Source organism: Camelus ferus, chromosome 10 (assembly GCF_009834535.1).
Source record: "Camelus ferus isolate YT-003-E chromosome 10, BCGSAC_Cfer_1.0, whole genome shotgun sequence".
NCBI classification, from domain to species: Eukaryota; Metazoa; Chordata; class Mammalia; order Artiodactyla; family Camelidae; genus Camelus; species Camelus ferus.
Genome location: NC_045705.1, coordinates 41,057,791 through 41,073,870, shown reverse-complemented (window position 1 = coordinate 41,073,870; position 16,080 = coordinate 41,057,791). Strand labels below are relative to the sequence as shown.

At 39.7% G+C, this 16,080-nt stretch overlaps 3 protein-coding genes across 6 annotated transcripts in view; 2 read left to right on the top strand and 1 right to left on the bottom strand.

The window, feature by feature from the left end:
* CCDC83 (coiled-coil domain containing 83) overlaps positions 1 to 9,545 on the bottom strand; it is a 33,013-nt gene extending 23,468 nt beyond the window's left edge. Inside the window, exons 1-2 of the mRNA XM_006189417.2 lie at positions 9,434 to 9,545; positions 2,020 to 2,142 (exon numbers count right to left, since the gene is read on the bottom strand). Coding sequence (XP_006189479.1) covers positions 2,020 to 2,114 — 95 coding nt within the window. The 5' untranslated portion in view covers positions 2,115 to 2,142; positions 9,434 to 9,545. The remainder of the gene's footprint in view (positions 1 to 2,019; positions 2,143 to 9,433) is intronic.
* LOC116666410 (uncharacterized protein C10orf95-like) lies at positions 8,165 to 9,459 on the top strand. Its single transcript, XM_032488815.1, has 2 exons — positions 8,165 to 8,187; positions 9,126 to 9,459. Exons 1-2 carry the CDS (start codon positions 8,183 to 8,185, stop codon positions 9,445 to 9,447), a joined length of 327 nt encoding a protein of 108 aa, XP_032344706.1. The 5' UTR covers positions 8,165 to 8,182; the 3' UTR covers positions 9,448 to 9,459.
* The window catches only part of SYTL2 (synaptotagmin like 2), a 127,879-nt gene continuing 121,134 nt past the window's right edge, over positions 9,336 to 16,080 (top strand). For all 4 annotated transcript variants that reach the window (XM_032488787.1, XM_032488793.1, XM_032488792.1 and 1 more), the window contains exons 1-2: positions 9,336 to 9,464; positions 11,325 to 11,448. The gene's annotated coding sequence lies outside the window, so the exon portion shown is untranslated. The remainder of the gene's footprint in view (positions 9,465 to 11,324; positions 11,449 to 16,080) is intronic.

The window sequence follows — 16,080 nt, the reverse complement described above, 5'->3', positions numbered from 1 at the left end:
ACACTGGCAGTCTCAGCTCTTCACAAACCACCATAGAGGTTCATGACCTTGTTTTCTAGACATAGATTCAAAAAAAGGCCAATTGTTCAGAAACCATTGATTACTTACTCTGTGCCTTCAGCTCTTTGCTAGGAGCTGAGACTGTGTAAGAGAAATATAAGACACTGCCAGAGGCCTTGGACAGTCCTTCCTCAGGTGGTGAGGGGGGTGTCTTGCCTATTTGTCATGTGACAAAAGTCCTGTCACCTGGGAACACACGGAATGAGTAAACTGTCACCAGAAGAGCATGGTACAGTAAGGTTTAGGCTGTTGCAGTCCATGAGATGATTTATTCTGCTTTAACAAAGGCAAGAGGACAAAAGCATGGGATGTTCAGTATATATCTCGCACTGGATTGTGAGAATTTTAAAATGCTTGCCTCTTGTAAACCTCTGTTATAGAGGAAAAAGACTGGCCTCTGGTTGACCCAGAAGAGAGAGGAGGAGTTGTAATTGGTTGTTATCACTGTGAACCGTGGGAGCAAATTAGAGACCAGACTGCAGTTCCAGAGCGGGACCTTCTGTCCAACTCTCCTAAGACAAGATGAGGGAAGTCTTCAGTTATGTTGAGAAATGAATGCGGGTAATATCTGTTTATTACTTAACGTTTTTATCTCAAGTAGGAAATAAAAGGGAACTTAGTTAAAGTTCGGTGTTTCTCTCAGTGTTCTGACCCTTTCACTCACTATCTTCTAAAAACAACATATGAATAGATTTGGAGTCTCTAGGGAAGGGGATGGATTTTCCCTGAATGTTGTTAAAAACAGTTCCCTTAAACAAAGACCTAGTCACCGGCACTGCAGGCTCCCCACTTTCCACCTTGTCCCCCTCCAATAAATGGCTTTACATTCCCAAGTCCCACGTGCTCCACAGGAGTCTGCTTATCTGACCCTTGCCTGAACCACCAGTGTCTGCTCCTTCCCTCTCCCCCGAGTCTGCCTCCTCTCAGTTCCTAGACTGTGATAAGCTCTTGCTCACCTCACCTCTTTTCCATAAGCCTTTCTGTCCATCACTCTGTATCTTCATAACACCTTTCAGAGATCAGCTCAAACGTGGCTTCCTCAAACAAGCTTTTCCTGATCCCTCTGACTGTATCAAGTCCTTCAGTCATACCATTACACAGCACCCTGCACTTCTGTATCATAGCACCTTATTTAGAGCTACATAATTTTAAATCAAGATTGGACTAGGTGTTTAATGTCCACCTCCCATGCTTTGTTAGGGCAGGGACCATGTGGTCCTGTCCTCCAGTACCCAGCACTTGCCTTGTGTTTGGCAAACATTCAAAAACTTGTTCAATATGCATGGATAAATTGCATTCTTATTTGAAAAAGACTGACACGTATACATTCACTCCCTAAGTGTTACACATTAAAACACCTACTCTGTGCCCAAAGCTGAGGTTCACAAGTTCTCAAGGGGCTTGCCCTCCGTTAGTTGGGTAAAACATAAACACTGAATAGGTATCACCTCTAGTTTTGTCTCCAGCTCCTGGGACAGAGACATTAAGAAATATTCTCACAAAAATTAATTACATCTAAATCATTTGGATGTGATCGGCTGCAGGCATTTGGGGATAATGCAAATTGGAATGTCTAGAAACAAAAGGTTAAATAAAGAAATGTCCTCTTTTACTCTTTTATAAATGTACACTAACTATTCCACACTGTATTTTAAGAGGTAAGCCACCAAGCTGTGTGTATGTGTGGGAGAGTGCCAACAGTACAATAGAGGGAGGGAGGGAGCCAAAACCACAGTGGTGAGTGTTCTTTCATAGCTACTGTTTGGCCTATGTTATAGACAAAGTTCAAAAAACTTAAAAAAAATGCCTGTAGCACCAAAGTGCAATTATGCCGCCAATCCACCTCCAGTCCAGCTTCCTTGACAGCTTTTGAGCGCTTCAGTTTTCCCCTGGAGTTACGTGAGCCTTAGAAATGGCTGCCACTTATGCATGGGGGCTTGGATTTCAGTCTAAGCTTACTGATAGTCTAGAAGTGCCTCACTCATAGACAGTTTGACTTCTTTTGGTGGCCCATCTTGAATATCCTTTTTATTTGCTTTCGCCGTGTTTTCCATTGAGTTGCTTTGCTAGTAAGAAATATACCTGTTTAAGAAAGAGACATAGGAAAAGTAAATAAATTCTGTCTTTGCTTCCTTACTTGTGTTTACTAGATAAAGCACTGCTGGGACTTAATTTAAAACTGGCTCTTCCATCAGATTGCTTCCATGTCCCCAGACCTAACGTCCACCACAATGCTGGGACACCATGAATCAACTGGATTCCTGAGTCTGGTGAGTTCCATGCTTAGCCCAGGTACAGCAGTCCCCACCCAAAACCTTCTGAGACTCGGTCCTTTGTGTTATCCATCGATGACTGTTGCTCCTATCAAGCATCTTTAAGAGCAAGGACTAAACTTTTTCAATCATTTTATGTCTCCACAGTGTTTGGAAGAGTGCGCTGCAAACAACAGCACTTCAATAAATACCTTTTTAAAAAAATTAAGACAAAACAAAAGCATAATTTTCTATGAACACCAAAAAACTAGGATCCAAAAGAATTAGGTTTGAACAGGGTTATAAAGAGCAAATAAAAGCATGTATTAAAGGGTTTTTAAATGGCTAAGAGGTTTACAAATGCAAAATAATAATGATAATTATTATGATTAACAGTAAGTGTTCATCAGCTATTAATTGCTTTTCCAACTAATAATAAAGATTATCAAAAATAATATTTTTAAAAGGGAAAATCAGGCCCACTGTTCTTAGATTTTTTTATAGTAAGAAGAAAAATTTCATAGATTTGGTGTGGGTACTAATGCACATCTTTTGAGATCATCATCTTCCTGAACAGATTTTTATCTTTTAATTTTTATTAATCTCAAGAAAATAAGTGCCTAACCTTGAATTAATGTATTAGTAGTTGAGTGTGGTAGAAAGAACATAACCTCTGTAATTATTTGTTAAAATGGCTGGCAGCTCCATGAGAGTGGGGATGATGTAATTCTTGTGCATTACTGTATTTCCCCACCTAGCACAGTAGATGCAACCCTTGACAAATGAAATGCTACAAAGCAACAATAATCAAAACAACGTAGTATTGGCATAAAAGCAGACATATGGATCAACGGAGCAGAATAGAGAGCCCAGAAATAAACCCACACACCTATGGTCAATTAATCTTGGCAAAAGGGAGGCAAGAACATATAATGAAGAAAAGACAGTCTCTTCAGCAAGTGGTGTTGGGAAAGCTGGACAGCTGCAGGTAAGTCAATGAAGTTAGAACACTCCCTCACACCATACATAAAAATAAACTCACAATGGCTTAAAGACTTAAATATGAGACATGACATCATAAAACTCCTAGAAGAGAACATAGGCAAAACATTCTCTGACATAAGTTGTAGCAATGTTTTCTTAGGTCAGTCTCCCAGGGCAATAGAAATAAAAGCAAAAAGAAACAAATGGGACCTAATCAAACTTAGAAGCTTTTGCACAGAAAATGAAACTATAAACAAAATGAAAAGACAAGCTCCAGACTGGGAGAAAATATTTGTAAATGATGCAACTGACAAGGGCTTAATTTCCAAAATATACGAACAGTTCATACAACTCAAAAAGGAAAAAAACAAACAACCCAATCAAAAAATGGGAAGAAGACCTAAATAAACATTTCTCCAAAGAAGACATACAGATGGCCAATAAGCACATGAAAAGATGCTCAACATTGCTAATTATTAGAGAAATGCAAATCAAAACTGCATTGAGATATCACCTCACACCAGTCAGAATGGCTGTCATTAAAAAGTCTACTAATATAACAAATGCTGGAGAGGGTATGGAGAAAAGGAAACCCTCCTACATTGTTGGTGGGAATGTAAATTGATACAGCCACTATAGAAAACAGTATATGGTGGTTCCTTAAAAAAAAAACTAGACTTGACATATGATTCAGCAATCCCACTCTGAGGATATATTCAGAGAAAACTCTAATTCAAAAAGATACATGCACTCCAGTGTTCACAGCAGCCCTATTTACAATAGCTAAGACATGAAAGCAACCTAAGTGTCCAACAAGAAATGAATGGATAAAGAAGATGTGGTATATATACACAACAGAATACTACTCAGCCATAAAAAAGAATTAAATAATGCCATTTGCAGCAACATGGATGGACCTAGAAATTATCATATTAAGTGAACTAAGTCAGACAGAGAAAGACAAATACCATATGATATCACTTATAAGTGGAATCTAAAATATTACACAAATGAATTTATTTACGAAGCAGAAACAGACTCACAAACATAGAAAACTTATGGTTACCAAAGGGGAAAGGGAGTAGGGGAGGGGTAAATTAGGAGTTTGGGATTAGCACATACAAACTACTATATATAAAATAGATAAATAACAAGGTCCTACTGTATAGGATAGGAGAACTATATTCAATATCCTGTAATAAACCATAATGGAAAAGACTATGAAAAAGAATATGTGCATATAGATATGTATATATGTGTATAGGTAAGTATAAACTGAATCACTACTATATACTAGAAATTAACACAATGTTGTAAATCAACTATACTTCAGTTTAAAAAAAGACAGACAAAATCCTTTTCAAACGAGTAAGGTTACTTCATCTTTTTGAGCTTCAGTTACATCATATATAAAGTCAGAACAAAAATCTTATTCTAAAAGCTGTTGTGAGGATTAAATAAACTAGTATTTAAAACACCTAGCATAGTGTCTAACGTATAGGAGGAGCTTAATAAGTATTTTGCCAGTAAGTTATAGTTTAAGATGCTGCTGCTTTAATTTTCAGGCAACTAAAGCAGAGGATGTCTGCCTGCTGCCAAATTTATGACATGTGGAAAGACTGATCCATGTGATTCTCTATTGTCAACCTTCATCACTGATTTGCATTACTGAATGGACACTCTATGTAGATCATTCAGATCCACAGTGGGGAAACCCTCTGAGAACACACTTCTTCCCTGTAGGCATTCCGCTTGCATGCCCAGACCTCCATCGAGGTTGTCTTTTGCGTTTGAGATTTTTTTCTAGCCAAGTGTGCTCATCTCTATATTCTAAGAAATTCAAGTATATGTGAACACAAATATACTATTACACTTTTTAACTAAAAAATCACACAAGTGACACATCAAAAAGATTTAATGCATTAAGACAGGGTAATATATTAAGTGATATCTTCTGAGATATGAAAGTATTGAGAATAATTCCATATGCTACATACCAAAATGTTTCATTGTACCGTCACAGTTCACAGAAACTTACCAGCTAGGAAAAAAATTGCTTTCTTTTATTTTAGATGCAGAGTTGAATTTTCATATTATTTTCAATTTTAGAATTAGAGTTTTTAACTTGACTGTTGCACAAAAAGATAGCATGCTGTCAAGTGATTCATTTTACAATAACAGTATTTAACAACAATTTAAAAAATATTTTATTTAAAAGCTAAAACAAATAACATTAATCTCCAATTTTCTGAGTCATATGGAAGCAATCTAGTGTTATGGTTCCCACCTGTGGTACCCATCTGGTGCTGGAAGAAAAATGACCTCATCTTCAGTTACCTGGCTCTTGTGTTTTCAATTCTCTGACCAATGTGTAATTAGTTACCTAATGGCAGCTCACGGCAAAGGATTTTAATAAAATATGAGTGACAAAGTGGATCCATTAAACACAAATGATTTATGCATAAACTATATTAAGATTCTTTGTTTCACACACTTTACAGAAAATGAGTAAGCCAGCTGGATTGCCTGCTTAATAGTTGCCTTTTTGCAATAAGCTAATGACATTACCTCCAAAGGTACTTTTACACTAGATAATGTCCTACAGACAATGGAGATTTTAATAAACGTTCACAAGGACTTACATTTCCTGACCACCAAGAGGACTTCTATCTCAGTAAAAGGTGAGAATTCTAGAAAATTTTTCACAAAGTAATTATCTTCCAGGAAGATTTCACTTAAAATGATTCCTGACAAATGGACACCTAATCTGTTTTGTCAGTAAGTGCAAATACCTACTCAGTGCTTGTCCTGTGTGTGGCAATTTACCTGGCCCTCGGTTATAAAATATAGAAGAGGTGAGGTCTCTACTTGGACTGACAGGAAGAAAGAAGCATACTCCAACAGAAGTTGAAAAAAAACCGAGCAACTTTAAAAGACTTGAGAAAACCGTGCAAGGGATGAGTGCTACAGGGACCTTCACCCACAGCATGACATTGTGTGCCCGTCTGCTTTTCCTCTCCCAGCTCTGTTTGGGCATCAATAACATACACCATGGAGTGAGGACAGGTGAGGAGGCTGGGTTTGAAGGCCTCAGGGATCTAGCCTTTTCAGAGACTATCCCGTGATCGTTTTCTGTCAGAAAGTGCTTCCAAAAATATTCCCCAAATGCTTCTCAGTGAAAAGTAAGAAGTCTATTTGGTAAAAAGGGGCATAAAATAGCCCCTTAATGTTATACCATAATGCTTTATTTGACTCTGCAAAATTACCCAAAAAACAAGGAGCGTGTCCCTTCCTCTCCAGTCTCAAGATCCTGGCTCAATACCTAGAGAGCTCCTAATGGCTTTCTTCATGACTTTGCGGAGCCATGAATATCCAGAAGCCTCCTAATGACTCCTTTTATAATTCTGTGGAAGCTGGGAGGGGTGGCAATTCTGTCCCAATACTTTTCTAGGCGTTTGAAATGGATCCTCACGTTTGTTAGCTAATGTTTTATATAAATGTAGAATAAAATGGAAGCTATTTATTTAATAACATCAGTAATGACAACAGTTCTGAATAAGATTCCATCAGGGTTTAAGAGCATGATTTAGTTAAAAGATCTCTGTATGGGTGCTGGACATCTTGAAGTCTAGTCTTGGCTTTGCCATTAACGAGCTGTACAATTGTGTAAGTCTAACAAAGCAAAAATAATAATACAGTACTTCCAAAAGCCTTTGTTAAAGAGCAACCTAACTTAAAAGGCACACAGCTCACTGTCAAGGCACTCATCTTCCGTAAAATATAACTCCTTAACTACTAACTAGCAACTAACTACTTCAGCAACTCACATCTTTGGGAATTCAAACACAGATGCTGGCACATAGGTGAGCACTTCCCATGGGCACAGCCTAGAGGTTCAATAAATGTCTGATTTGAATAACTGACTGACAAATGATGCATGTCCTATTTATTTGCTCACAGTGTTTTATATACCTTGAATTTGGAAAGTAAAATAACTTGTAAATTCAAATTCCCACTTTGACGAGAACACACAATTTAATACAATTTAAAATGTCTTAGAAATGCTCTCTAGCATATGTTAAAAAAAAAACCCAAAAAACCCTGAATGCATTTAGAGCCTCTTAGTAGTGATAATGTCACCTAAAATTCACTTTACAAAATTTCAGACCTACCTCTTTTGTACAGATTATGTATATATAGCCCTAAACAGCTTTATAGTGTAAAATACAGTTTGGAGATATGTTAAATAACCATATATACAAATCAAGGTATGTTAAAAATATCTGGATGAAGGACATTTTCAGCTTTCACTTGCACGACTGATGATGTGCATGACGTGAGCATGTATTTTCTTCACTAATGCAAATCGTTTGGTCAGTGGCACATTTTTGAACAGCAGTTCTCAAATTATATTGGATTCGTAGCTTAACAATGGATTTGTCTTCTGATCCAGAGTTGCTAATAACAAATCTTTTGAAATGCAGTATATCATATTAACTTTTCTAGCAACCAGGATTACATTTTTTTTCCAGCTCCTGTTGTCTTTCAATTTTATAAACGTCAAAAAAGAAAAGAAACATAACCATAAAGAGAATATTGTGAGGCCAATGGAAGTAATGGCATTACTTTTACAGTCTGATTGTGGCGAAGAACAGAAAATCTTCTCTCCTTCAAAGAGCAGTGGTGAATAAAGAGGATCAAACAGGGCTATAGGTCTTGGGGGTGGCAGAAAGGAAATCCATGAGCAATTACTACAGACACTGATAAATACCCAGTCTTATTATTGTCCTTCTTCGCCTTCACTGAAATCTCTTTTTTTTCTCAGATGGAACATATTCGCCCACCTTCCAACCACTTCCACAACTCTCTCTGCCCAGCAGAGAATTATGGGGTAAGAAGGGGAGTGAGGAAACAAATAAACTATTATAGACTCTAACACATTAATAAAAGAAAGAAACCAAGGGTCCTGTTTAGAAGGAGGTTGCCAGCAGCCAGGGCAAAAAGCCAAAACCAGTCTATGTATTGGGTGCGTGAGGGTGAAAGGCCGTCAACACCACACTGAGCACTTAAAAAGTACCTGCAGTGGGAGGGCCTCTGTGCTGGTACTGAGAAATATGCAAGGATATGTGAAGTCCGCGATCTCAAGGCATTCACCAGACTGGGAATTCAGTGAGAAGAGCACTAAGCAGACTTGAGTCCAGACCTAGCTCCTCCACTAGTGAGTTTTCTAACCTCAGACAGGCCTCTAAACCTCTCTGACCCTTAGTTTCTCTTTCATCGTTCCCATCTCCTGTTAATGAGGCTCAAACGCTTTGGGAAAATTGTCAAGTGATAAAGCCCCATTCAAATGGAAGGCATTAGCAGTTTACTGAGCATCTACTGTGTCCTAGACACTGTGAGGGCACCACGAAGGTTACAAACCTGAATCAAAATCAGACCCTGTGCTCCAGGAGCTGAAGATCTAGAAAGGCAAATAAGCAAAGTATCCAGGGCTTCTACTGCAAGGCAGAGAGAGAGATGGGTTCATACTCTGATCGATGAAAAGTTCTTCCTCCCAGTGTGTCTCCCGGGTGAAAAGGAGGGTTTGGCCTATGAGAACCCCTGCCAGCGGCTCCTAACTGCCCAGAACTTCGCCTGGTGTTGGACACCAGAAGGGTGGGACCCCAAGTCCATTTTGTGGCGGAGCTAGACTCACGGGCCTGAGAAGGGGCGGGTAGGGGGGTGGGGGGGCGGAGATGCTCGCAAAGCTGTGAAGTGTCTGACTACAAGGCGTGCGGGGCCGAGCAAGGAGGCCAAGCCCTCTCCTGACCTCCCCTCGACGGCTTCCAGGTGCGGATACACAGCAGTGGGCCGGGAAGTAGCACTCGCGTCAGGCCAGCGGACCAGCACAACTCACTCTGCAGTCGGCGCCGCGCCCTCCGTTTCCAAGGTGACCGGCGCGCTAGGGCGTCCCCTCCCAGGACCCAACGGTGCGGCGAGCGACGGGCCGGGCGCGCCACCTCGTGGCAGTGGGGGGAACGGTCAGGCCGGGCGCCCGCGCCGCCGCCCACGCAGCCGCCGTCCGGGCCTCCGGCCCTCCCCGGCGCGGGGTTTCTCCACCACTCCCCCGCCTGGTTCCGCGAGACGCCCTCGCCCACCTTTCCCCTGCTAGTGGCAAACCGGGAAGTGGTGAGTTGTGTGGAGACGGGACGTCCGTTCTCTGGGCTGTGACCATAAGCTGGCCACTGTTGTCTCTGCTTCTGTTTCTTTCACTGGTAAAATAAGACGTTAGGAGTGGTCAGTGGCTTCACACAACCCGCAGGACGGGAAAGGGGTGTGTGCGCGTGACGGGGACTCTGCCCGCCTCCGCCCCGCTGCCCCTTCGTCCACGGCAGCTTTCCTTTTGTCTTGCTTTTGTTTTGGGTAAGAGTTATTTTGGATTTAACTCCAAATAGAATTGCAAACACCTGGACTAAATGGTTATAAGGTAACTTGTAGCGCTAAAAGTCCTTAATCCTGCCTGCTTCCTTTCTGGTTTTACTTGTTTTCATCCTGAACCTCAAGAAAACCAGTATAGATTTTGTCTTTTCTTCTTGCCACTTTTGGAGCTCTCTCCTAGTTCAAGGAGAAAAAATATCACCCACTTACAGCCTGTAAATTTCCCTTTTCCTCACCTGCGTCCTTTCTCATTCTTGCCTCAAGACAGTTTCTTACGTCCTGAGAGCACTTATTTTCATAGTACATCTGAGTCAATCAATCTTCCTATTGTCCCGGGAAGACAAAAGTGAGGCCCTCTCTTGGTCCTCTGTTATCTTCAATAAGTCACCAGTTTGGCCTTCTTGAATTGGATTTTTTTAAAAAAAACACATTATAATATATTTTATGAGTAATGCTATTACATTAATAGCATATTAAGAACTTAAGGAACGGAACTGAAGCAGTGAATAAAAATACTAAGTACCTATGCTTAAGATAGTTTTTCTCATTAATAAGTCATCCCAAACCTAGCCAGTTTAAGATAATTTACGTGTTCTCACTCATTTGAACCTCCGTTTCTTCTATGAGTGTTACGATATTTGTTTAGTGCCAATTGGTGTCATCTACACATCTGATAAAGACTTTTTAGTTACTTGATCTTCCCTAGAAAAACAACAGATAGTGATGTGGGATAAAATTATTGAATAGAGTTCAGATGCTGGAGAAAGAAACAAAAAAGCTACCACAAAGTTTTTTAAAGCAAGGAGATTTTTTTATTGTTAAATGAAAGAACAGTTTTTTGATTCTAAAGTACTTTCTATAAATCTTAGACCAGCTTCTTTTGCTAGAGCCTGGGCTCATGGTCAAAAATGTACTTTTACCCCATCATTTATCTCCTGTGTAGTTTTTCTTATGGTTTTGCCAGTTGGTGGTCAAACAGATAAAAACCATTTGCTGAGTTTCCTCATTTGACCTTAGTTTTCTGTTAGCCTTGCCATGTTGAATGATCCAGAAATAGAGGTAGGAGAGTTTCTATGGTAGAAAAAGCCAAATGTGTTGTCTGATTTTGGCAAAAACACAGAAAACTTGTTTGGTATGTACTGTTGCTAAACATTTTATACTTTTAAACCTATTTTCATTGAGAATCACTACCTCTGCAAATAGACCATAAGGCAATCAACTAAATATATTAATGTTAAATCTCAGAGATTTTTAGAGACAAGAGCTAGTGATTAACCGACTGACTTTGTAAACCAGCTTAAACTTCTAGTAAGTCAGAAACGTTACTGACAACAAAGCTACTTTTGAGAAATTTAAAAGCCCTGCTGTAACTTCTTATCCAAAAACTTTGTTCCTGACAAGTTTGAAATAGTTAAACTGGTATTTTGGAAAAAAAAAAAAAAAGAAGTAAAATCTTCTCTTGAGAGGAAAAGTTTATACCATTTTTAAGCAGGCATGGTGTCAAACTCATGGGGATTATGTTTTGACCCACCATCCACTGGCATGTTGCAATATTATAAAATGGGATTGTTTCCCACTTTATTTGTAAGGGTTGCAATTTTTTTTCTTTAGGCCAGAGATACAGCTCTGCAGCCCACCCTCTTCATTTCTTCCAGCCAAATTTATCTTCAGTGACCAGAACTCTGGCAAAAAAAGAGATCACATCTCTTTTTTCCCACTTATGTCTTCTACCTAAGTAAGTTTTGAAATTATTTTTATAATCTCTTTGTTCTCTCTAGGGGAGAGGAGCTTGGGATGGTAAGCTAGAGCCAGAGTTATGTCCCAGGAGCCTGAACGGGTGATGTGGGTGGCCCTTGAGGACTTTAGTGTGTGATGTCATGAGAGCAGTTCAGCTACAGTGAACTGATATGTGCTTTAGGGCAGTTTCAAAATATGATCACACAGGATAAACATACATGTCAATAGAACATACCCAGTAGAATGGCTAAACTTGCAAAGATTGATAATACCATCTGCTGACAAGGATGTGGAGCATTTAGAACGTTCATGTATTGTTGGTGGAAGAGTAAGAAAGCACAACCATTTTGGAAAACAATTTGGTAATCTCTTATAAAGTTAAACACATACCTACTTTATGACCCATCATCTGCACCCTTAGATATTTATTCAAGAGAAGGGAAATGCATGTCCAAGTAGCTTTATCATAATCATTTAAATCTGGAAATAACCCAGGTGTCCACCAACAAGTAACTGCATAAACAAAAGTTTATATTCATACAATAAAAACTACTCAGTAATAATAAAAAAGAAATGAACTATTGATACATGCAACAGTGTGATGGATCTCAAAAGAATTTAGCTAAGTGAAAAAGCCAAGTGTGAAAAATTATAAGCTGTATCGTATGGAATTCTGGAAAATCCTAAAAGCAGATCAGGGGTTGCCTAGTGCCTGGTGCTCATGAAGGGGACTGAGGGGATTGATTCCAAGAGGGCAGGAGGGAACTTTCTGGGATGAAGGAAATGTTCTATAACTTGATAGTGGTCATGGTTACAAGGATGTATGTATTTGTTCAAACTTGTCAAATTGTCTTTAAGTGGGTGCATTTTATTACATATAAATTACATGTTAATAAAAGTTAATTTTTTAAAAATAGCTACAAATTATTTGATAACTCCTCCCATCAAGAGGTGGGGTCTCTGTTTCCTCCCCTTGAATCTGCTCAAGTCCAGATTATGACTGCTTCAACTAAGAGAATGTGTCAGAAATGACTCTATGTTACTTCCAAGACTAGGTCATAAAAACTCATGCAACAGCTTCTGGGTTTTGGGGGGATACTTGTTCTGAGGGAAGCCAGCTGCCTTGTAAAAAGTCCACTTTGAGATGACCATGATCAGAGGCCGAGTGTAGGCTCTGTGGTCAACCAGCTGAGTCCTGCCTTCCAGCCACACAGTGTCAGGCATGTGAGTGAAGCCACCTTGGATCCTCCCAGCAAGCCCATCCAGGGGCTGAGTGTTGCTGAGTTGAGCTCAGTTGACGCCCCAAGGAGCAAGAGATCACCAATTACTAACCTACAGAATCTGAGATGCGGTCGTTGTAAGCCACTAAGTTTTGATAGTATTAGTTGTCCACTGCTGTATAACAAATTACCCACAAGTTTAGTGACTCAAGACAATAGTAATCACTTATTATCTCACAGTTTGTATGGATCAGGAATTTGGAAGCAAGTTGACTGGGCAGTTCTAACTTGGGGTATCTCATGAGGTCAGACGTTGGACAGATTCTCTGTCTGATGGAGCTTTCAGTCTAGGGGGAGGGAGAGGCAGACAGATTAACAGGCAGTTGCAGCACAGTTGGATAACCCCTGGAATAGGGGGTAAAAGCAGAGTACTAAGGGAAAACCTCGCCCAGTCTTGAGGCTCAGGGAAATTCCTGGAGAAAGTGAGGTCTAAATTAAGTCTTGACAATGAACAGGAATTAGTCAGTTTGGAGAGCTGGTTGTGAGAGGGGCTGGGACAGAGGGATGGGCATGTGCAAAGGCCAAGAGGTAAAAACGAAGATGAGGAGTTTCTTATGGAGCTGAAAGAAATTAACTAATGATTAGATAGTAGGGTCCCAGAGAGGAGAAGGGAGCAAGATGGGAGGCTGGAGACGTGAGGTAGGACTGATCCTGATCAGTGTGGAGGAGGTGGGAGAGGTCAGGGTGGGGCCTGGTTCCAGGAGGAACTCCACTGACCACCGTTCCAGTCTTTTTTTGCCTAAGGGCCTCTCACTTAGGTCTAGTTTCTGGTCCAAGAAACATGTCTCAGGAGCTGCTTTTTGCAAGATTGTGGCAACCAGCAGGAAGAATGACCTCATCTTCCTGGCTGAGGTTATCAGCTTTGCCCAATCTCTGGAGCCTTTTATGACCCAGGTGAGATGCCCACCCCCACACCAGGAAGTAGTCTATGAAGCTCTACCTCCAACGAACATATTAAAAGAATTAGAACATGCAGAGTAATACCACCTCACATCTAGAGAACAAGGCAGCATAGGTTCTAACTCCCATCTTTTGAGAATTGTATTTATATAATTCCCAGTTGATTTTTTTTTATTGTGGTAGGAACACATGTTCTGTGCCCTCTTAACAAAATCTTAAGTGTACAACATAATGTTGTTAAGACACTATATTTAATAGCAGGTCTCTAAAATGTATGCATTGGCATAACTGAAACTTTATACCTGTTGAACAGCAACTGCCCATTTCCCCCTCCTATGAGCTGGACTATTTCATTTTATTTTTTATTTATTTTTGTGTGTATATTATTTATATTGTTTTTTACATTGAAGTATAGTCAGTTTACAATGTTGTGTCAATGTCTGGTATGCAGCATAATGTTTCAGTCATACATATGCATACATATATTCGTTTTATAGGTTACTACAAGATACTGAATGTAGTTTGTGTGCTATACACAGAAGAAATTTGTTTTTTTATCTGTTTCATATTTACTGTTAATATTTGCAAATCTTGAACTCCCAATTTACCCCTTCCCACCTCCTCCCCCCGACCCCCTTCCCTGGTAACCATAAGATTGTTTACTATGGCTGTGAGTCTGTTTCTGTTTTGTATTGACTATTTTAGGTATCTCATGTTAAGTGGAATCATGTAATATTTGTCCTTCTGTGATTGGCCTATTTCACTCAGCATAATGTCTTCCAGTTCATCCGTGTTGTTGCAAATGGCAGGATTTCCTTCTTCTGTTAAGGATAAATATTCCATTATATGAATATACCATGTTTTGTTTATCCATTTATCCATCAGTGGACATTAAGGTTTTTTTTTTCATATTTTGCTTATTGTGAATAACACTGCAGTGAACATGGGAGTGCAGGTGTCTCTTTGAGACCCTGATTTCAATTCTTTGGATAAATACCCAGAAATGGGATTGCTGGAGCATATGGTAGTTCTATTTTAAATTTTTTGAAGAACCTTCATACTGTTTTCCAAAATTTTCATTCCTAATACAATAGCTTTCGTGTTTATCATAAATAACAATTTAGAACAGACCATGGGAAAATGTGCCATATAAAAATATCACAAAAGAACGCAGAGTGTACTACAATACTGATGGTATATCTACAAAACCTAAATAATAACTTTTTTTAAAGTTCTCGAAACTTTTGACCTAACAGAATGCATTGGAAAAGATATACTATGTGCTTGATGAGAAAATGTGTAACATTGAAGAATGTCAGTGTCAGTTCTTCCTAAGTTTAATGCTGATCCGCAAAAAAAATATTAGTTTGAAGAAGGGAAAATAACTGGGACATTTTCATATACATCAGTATTAGCAAATCCAAGGTAGAGTGTGCTGTATTCTTAAATAAAAAGAAATAATGAGGTACTGGGTTACTCCCTACACTTCATATGGTGTTGAAGAAATACTAGACATTTTACTCTTTACCTTAGCACACTAGCTAAGAGAACCATTGCAAAAGGCTGTAATGTGATTCCTTTTAGATGATACATCGAGAAAAAGCAAATCTACAGAGACAGAAATTGGGAGACTTCGGTTAGGGCTACATGCAGTAGGGTCACCAGCAGGGGGACCACTTGGAGAGAGAACTGTCCAAGTGAGAGATGAGTAGATGAACAGGGTGCTGCACAGAGACTGTTCTTTGGACCCTGAAATTGGAAGATCCTGCTGGTGAATGCACCTGACTTTGGGAATTGCACATCGTAGGGTCTACTGAGACTGAGAGACATAGGATAGAAAACCATGCTTTTTTAATACTTATTGTCTTTAAGAACATGAAATTTGGAATAAGACTGTCCAGAGTTTTTTCTGAAGCTGCTTACCAGTTGTGTGACCTTGGATAAGTTACATCACTGTTCTGCACCTGTAAATAGAGATACAACTGTATACCTCCCTGGACTCTTCTAAAAATTAAATAAACACATGGTACAATTCTCGGCACATAGTAGGTTCTCAATAAATATTAGTTCTCTCTCATACTCTGTCTAAAATGTTATTTTAGAGAGAATGCCAGGAAGCAGGAAACGTGGGGCTCTTCTGGGTCCTATTTCCCATGCAGCTGGTCTGGGGGCACCCAAATATGCATTCTGACCCGACTCCAAACCTATGCACCCAGCTGGCTACTCGACATCAGATGACTCACAGGCACATCATGCCCCAAATTCATTATCTCCTACCCGCTCCAACCTGCCCTTCCTCCTTGGGGCTGTGTCCATGTTCAGCAAATAGCACCAACATCCACTTAGCTTTTCAAGCCTGAAAATGGGAACTTGTTGTTGACTCTCTCCTTTTCCCCAGATTCCAGGTCTAATCAGTCTTCCAATTCCGTCAGCCTACAGATTGGGCAGAT